The sequence below is a fragment of the Gekko japonicus genome, unplaced genomic scaffold (genome assembly GCF_001447785.1).
Source record: "Gekko japonicus isolate JY-2015 unplaced genomic scaffold, Gekko_japonicus_V1.1 scaffold2633, whole genome shotgun sequence".
NCBI classification, from domain to species: domain Eukaryota; kingdom Metazoa; phylum Chordata; class Lepidosauria; order Squamata; family Gekkonidae; genus Gekko; species Gekko japonicus.
Window position 1 is genome coordinate 104,822 of NW_015167616.1, and position 6,536 is coordinate 111,357.

Below are 6,536 nucleotides of genomic sequence, written 5' to 3' on the forward strand. Positions count from 1 at the left end.
AACAAAACACTGAGGGCTGCTGGAAGCAGGGGGTGGGGCTTGTTGCATGTGCCCGCCCCCTGGGCTCCTTACTGCCGTCCGCTCCTGTGCGCTCCCGCAGGAAATGACCCCTGCACTTAACTATACATTCATACTGGAGAAGTCCTCTTTTCTTGGCTTCTGTTCAGTCTGCTTAAAAGTTCAGGCTGCTCAAGAGCTCCCTACAGAGCAGCAATTCACGTCTTCTCTCCTGCATAGGAAGTTCTGTGATTTTCATTTGGAAAAAGGACAGTTCCCTCTATCACTGACATCAGAAATGGATTCAAAAGACCAACCGGTTTTTTGGGTTGTTTTTTTTTGCTGGATAATGCAATGAAAAGCTTGTTAGCAGACTGTGATCCAACAGCGTGGAACTCAAATAAAGCAGTCATGTTCATTTCCCCTGATCATTATTTTATTGTAGTTCTTACAAAGTCGTCGAGGAGTCAAAGGTTGACCCTTCATTACTAGTAGACCCTTTATGGGGAAATCACATTTTTCTCAGTCCTCAAAAACATAATTTGCGGCAAGTCTCAGCAAGTACAAAGCAGTGGCAATAAAGCATGTGCCATTACAGCCACCAACCCCCTTTACTCGACTGAGATTATATTAATGAAATGTGCATTTTATACCAAATTTGCTAAAACGCGGAACAGGGTATTAAAGCTGTCACAGGGATTAGAGCAACTGAAATACACAGGCTCCTTTCAAGGAGGGAACACTTTGTTCAGTTTCGTTTTCAGAAGCAGGGACCCCTTGTAACACCAGCATATTTCAAGCACTGATATTAAAACAACCCCCAACTGTTTTATGTTTTTACATTGTAGCTGGGGGGGGGGCCAGCTGCTTAGCCTTTAGCTTTGGCATATCTCATTTCTAGTTTGATTGTTGGGTTCCTTCCAGATCAGGCCACAATCCTGTACAAATTTCCTGGGAGGTAACTCCTATTGAGCTTGATCGGATTTACTTCTTATATAGGATTGGGTTCTAAGGGTGTATCGACACAACAGCTTAGTAGTAATTTCTTCTTCCTAGGGAACCTTAAGAAGTGATCGGTGGGGGAGGGGCGTGTGTGTGTGTAAGGATTCTTAGCACCCTCGTCAGCTTCAATTCTCAGGATTCTTTGGAGGGCGCCCCGACAATTAACCAATATGAAAGTGTTGCACCAGATATTCCTTTAAATGCTCCTAAATATTACAAAGTGGGCCTTTCTGCATCCTCATTTTCCTGTTTCTTCAGGGGGGGGTTTCCTGTTCCACATGGGTATGCTCCCCCTAGTGGTCAATTCAATATTACCTTGGGTTATGTCCAGCAAAAATACCCCCCGCAGTTTAACTCTGCAGGGAGACATGCTGGACACAAACCATGTAATATCGAATTGACCACTAGAGGGAGCAAGATGCAGGCAGAACAGGAAACCCCCCTCCAAAAAAAAAGAGAAGAAATAGGAACTTACAAGGGAGGAAAATGAGAATGCAGAAAAGCCTAGTGTTATGCATGAGAAGTGTAAGAATGCTGGAAGATCTCTTTGCTAGACTACATAGAAATCATATACACCCCACCTGCTGGGGGAAAAATCAGTATCACACCTTGATAACGGGAAGAGTTACCTCTCACTCTGGCCTCACTGTGGTCCCCTTCTGCCATGAGTCAGTGGCAGATCAACTCATGGCATGTTACAGGGAATATATAGTCATACACAAACATCCCTCTATGCTGTAAGGCTAACCCTCATTCTGCACTGCTTCCCCTCTACTGTCAGAGAATAATGGATTTTCTTCCACTAGATTACTTGTCTCTGAGTCCCGGGTAACAGTTTTCAATTTCTTTCATTTTTTTTAAGAAAAGAAAAGACGGAGCAAGGAGAAGACCTGATGGCCGATTTGTGTGGGAACCTTCATCCAAGCCCAGTCACCTGATCTGACCCCTTTTTGCTTTTCATGCTGACTGAGGGAGAGCAACAGGAAAGGTTTTTAAGAACCCAACCAGAGGGGGGGAAAAACCTGAAGGGTATTTGAATCACCGACATTCCCAGCTATGTTACTTATAGTACCACTCAGGAGTGCAATCTATAGGCTCCTCCTCCCAGATGGTCTTCAGCCGTTCCACCCAAGACGTCAGCATTTGCGCTCGCTCCTCTTCAGGTGCGTACTCTGGCGCAAAGCAGATATGAGGGGCGAGGATGCTCAAGCCGCAGAAATGCATTATCCCGTGCTGCGTTCAAAGAGAGCAGAAAGAGAAGGTAAGGCCAAACGGTTTCATTTGGACTCAGAAAGTTGCTGGTAGCGAACAAATGGCATTACAAGTAGCAAGCTGCGTTACGGATACCAGGGGTCATTTCCTGCGGGAGCGCGGTAGCAAGCTGCGTTACGGATACCTTAGTCTAGCACAGGGGTCCCCTTCTTTGAGCCTGCAGGCACCTCTGTCATTCTGATACAGCGTGGTGGGTGCAGCTAAACAACGGCTGACGGAAAATGGCTGACGGAGGCGGAGCCGGCCACAAAATGGCTGCCACCACGTACCTTCGGTCACACAGCAAAGATGCTCGTGCCGTGGTGGCAGCTGTTGCCAAAGCAATGTGGTTTTTTTTAATAATTGCACAGCGCATCATATCTCCAGTGGCCAATCAGAAGCCTTGCTGGGCAAAAGCCCCACCTGGCCCTGCCCACTTTCTAAAAACACTTGGCAGGCACCAGAGAAAGGGGCCGGCGGGCGCCCCATTGGGGACCCCCGGATTCCTTAGTCTAGCACAGGGGTCCCCTTCTTTGAGCCGGCAGGCACCTCTGTCATTCTGATGCAGCGTGGTGGGTGCAGCCAAACAACGGCTGATGGGAAATGGCTGCTGGAGGCGGAGGCGGCCACAAAATGGCTGCCACCACTTACCTTCAGTCACACAGCAAAGATGCTCGTGCTGTGGTGGCAGCTGTTGGCAAAGCAATGTGTTTTTTTTTTAATTGCACAGCGCATCATATCTCCAGTGGCCAATCAGAAGCTTTCCTGGGCAAAAGCCCCACCTGGCCCTGCCCACTTTCTAAAAACACTTGGCAGGCACCAGGGAAAGGGGCCGGCGGGTGCCCCATTGGGGACCCCTGGTCAGGCAGTTAATGAATACTTTTTTTAAAAAAAACCCTGGTAGTTAACAATGGAGAGTGCTGTAGTGGCTCAGTGGTTAAGACGCTGAGCTGCAGACCAGAAGATCGGTAGTTCAGCAGTTCGAGACCCGAGTGTGCCGCATGACAGAGTGAGCTCCCGTCTCTAGTTCCAGCGCCTGCCAACCTAGCAGTTCGAAAGCAAGAAATTGCAAGTAGATAAATCGGTACCACTTTGGTGGGAAGGGAACAGCGTTCCGTGCACCTTGGTGTTTAGTCATGCCGGCCACATGACCACGGAAACATCTTCGGACAGCGCTGGCTCTTCGGCTTGGAAACAGAGATGAGCACCGCACCCTAGAGTCGGATTTGACTGGCTTCCGAGCAAGAGAACCTTTACTTTTACTAACTTAATGGAAGACTCAGCTAGGGATGCTAAGATCTTTTATGTCTAGAATAGCTGACTGACTGATGAGGATCACAGATAGCTTCTTTAAGAGGGATATGTTGCCCTGCTTCAAGACCACTTCTTATGGTACCTGCAGCAGCATGGTGGCTATCGCCCTGTGGTTGGTGCCGCTGCATGATTAGGATGGAGAGCCAGTTTGGTGTAGAGGACTCCAATCTGGGAGAACCGGGTTTGATTCCCCGCTCCTCCACATGAAGCCAGCTGGGTGACCTTGGGTCAGTCACAAGTTCTCTCAGAACTGTTCTCTCAAGAGCAGTTCTTGGGAGAGCTCTCTCAGCCCCACCTACCTCACGGGGTGTCTGTTGTGGGGAGAGGAAGGGGAATGAGATTGTAAGCATCCTGAGACTTCTTCGGGTAGTGAAGGGTTAGACATTCTAGCAATGGCCCCCAAGCAGATGATGGCAAAGAATGAGAGTTGTACACTTGGGGTTACATAGGAGCTAACACAGGACAGTAAAAGCCACGCTGAAGCAGGGAAGGTATATCACAGGGCTCAATCTTGGTTCATCAAGGCAGGCAGGGCTATTTTCTCCTTGTAAGGTTCCCTTGCTCGAAAGCCAGTCGAGTCCGACTCTAGGGTTGCAGTGCTCATCTCTGTTTCAAAGCCGAAGAGCCAGCGCTGTCCGAAGACGTTTCCGTGGTCATGTGGCCGGCATGACTAAACACCAAGGCGCACAGAACGCTGTTACCTTCCCACCGAAGTGGTACCTATTTATCTACTTGCAATTTCTTGCTTTCGAACTGCTAGGTTGGCAGGAGCTGGAACTAGAGACGGGAGCTCACTCCATCATGCGGCACCCGGGTCTCGAACTGCTGAACGACCGACCTTCCACAGCCTGCAGTTTAGCGTCTTAACCACGTGAGCCACCGCAGCTCCTTGTAGGGTCTGCTCAAACACGCTTCCCTATTGTCCCAAGAGATAGCTCAGTTAGAGAGGCAGGATGGGTAGAATGTCAAATGCTTTGCCCCAAAGTGTATCAGTTGCTGCCTTAGACCGAACCTCAGTTGCTGCCTTAGACCGAACCTCAGTTGCTGCCTTAGACCGAACCTCAGTTGCTGCCTTAGACCGAACCTCAGTTGCTGCCTTAGACCGAACCTCAGTTGCTGCCTTAGACCGAACCTCAGTTGCTGCCTTAGACCGAACCTCAGTTGCTGCCTTAGACCGAACCTCAGTTGCTGCCTTAGACCGAACCTCAGTTGCTGCCTTAGACCGAACCTCAGTTGCTGCCTTAGACCGAACCTCAGTTGCTGCCTTAGACCGAACCTCAGTTGCTGCCTTAGACCGAACCTCAGTTGCTGCCTTCTACTGAACCAGACCCTCAGTCAATCAAGGTCAGTACTGGCTACTCAGACTGGCAGCTGCTCTCCAGTCTCTGGCTGAGGTCTTCCACATCACCTGCAACCTGGTCCTTACTGGACATGCCACGGATTGAACCAGGGAGCTTCGGAATGCCAAGCAGAGGCTCTGTCGCTGAGCCACAAGCCCTCTCAATCCGCACTTACTTCAGTGGGCCTCGTTTACATTGCAGGCATCCACTTATTCAGTTTGGTCTTTTTAGGGCCCTTCACAACCAGCTTTGGGGGTTTTTTACCACCCTGAATAACCGAGTGGTGTTTGCAGACCTGGACCCTGCACTGTTCTCCCCCAATTCGAGATTGTTTGTGAACAAATTAAACAACACTGGTCCCAATCCCAATCCCTGCAAAGACCCACGGCTTGCTTCCCTCCACTGCAAGAATGGCCCCCCTCTTCCTGTCACTGAATCCTTTCTTTAATTACTCTGCAATAAAACCTGTCATCCCTACAACTGCTAAGTGATTTTTCAGGAAGTTTGTTTTAAAGACGGACAGACAGAAGGTTTCTAGAAATTCAAACAGATGACATTTACCAGATCTCCCTTGTCCACATATTTATTAAACCTCCGAAGGGTTGACTTCACTTTACGCTGTGGTCACACACACTAAATAATCCACTTTCGGTCCACTTTCCAACTGGATTTTGGCAGTTCGCACATTAAAATCCAGCTGGAAAGTATGCTGAAAGTGGATTATTTAGTGTGGGTGATCGCAGCCTTGCAGAAGTTATGCCGATGAAGGCATGGTCCCCTATCTGCTTAGTACTTGTATCTTCAACTACAGCTATCACCCGTTTACCTAGAAGAGACACTAGGCAAACCAGCTTGTAATCTCCCCTAGATCCTTTTGAATAAACTGGCATTATACTTGCCACCTTCCAGTGCTATAAAAGGGAGACACTTTTCAGAGACAGGTTTTTAATCTGGCTCTTAGCCCTAGAACATCATCTCTTATCTCCTCTATTTGACTCAATGGTTCCACAACCCCCTTCCTGAAAACAGGCGCTCTGGCTTGGATGACTGGTCCCACCTTCCCAACAATGAAACTGATACCAAGAATTCATTAAATGTCTCTACAACCCCCCTGCCTTCCCTTAGCAATTCTTTCACCCTCTTGGTCTTCCAGAGAGAGCCAGTTTGGTGTAGTGGTTAAGTGCGCGGACTCTAATCTGGGAGAACCAGGTTTGATTCCCCCACTCTTCCACTTGCACCTGACTGGATGACCTTGGGCAAGCCGTAGTTCTGATAAGAGCTGTCCTTGAAAAAGAGCCGTTTCTGTCAAGAGCTCTCTCAGCCCCACCTACCTCACAGGGTGTCTGTTGTGGGGAGGGGAAGGGAAAGGAGTTTGTAAGCCGCTCTGAGACTCCTTTGGGTAGTGAAGGGTGGGGTAGAAATCCAAACTCTTCTCCTTCTTTTACCTCACAGGGTGTCTGTTGTGGGGAGGGGAAGGGAAAGGAGTTTGTAAGCCCCTCTGAGACTCCTCTGGGTAGTGAAGGGCGGGGTATAAATCCAATCTCTTCTTCTTCTTCCAGGGTTTCACTGCCTCCCTGGTTGGTCACTTTCTTTTGAGTTTTTAAAATAGGAGGAGGAAGAGGAAGAGGAGGA

General features: G+C 48.8%; 1 protein-coding gene across 1 annotated transcript in view; it reads right to left on the reverse strand.

The window, feature by feature from the left end:
- Positions 1-1,899: 1,899 nt before the first annotated feature.
- Positions 1,900-6,536, reverse strand: part of NQO2 (NAD(P)H dehydrogenase, quinone 2) — a 20,055-nt gene continuing 15,418 nt past the window's right edge. Inside the window, exon 7 of the mRNA XM_015414016.1 lies at positions 1,900-2,232. Coding sequence (XP_015269502.1) covers positions 2,059-2,232 — 174 coding nt within the window. The 3' untranslated portion in view covers positions 1,900-2,058. The remainder of the gene's footprint in view (positions 2,233-6,536) is intronic.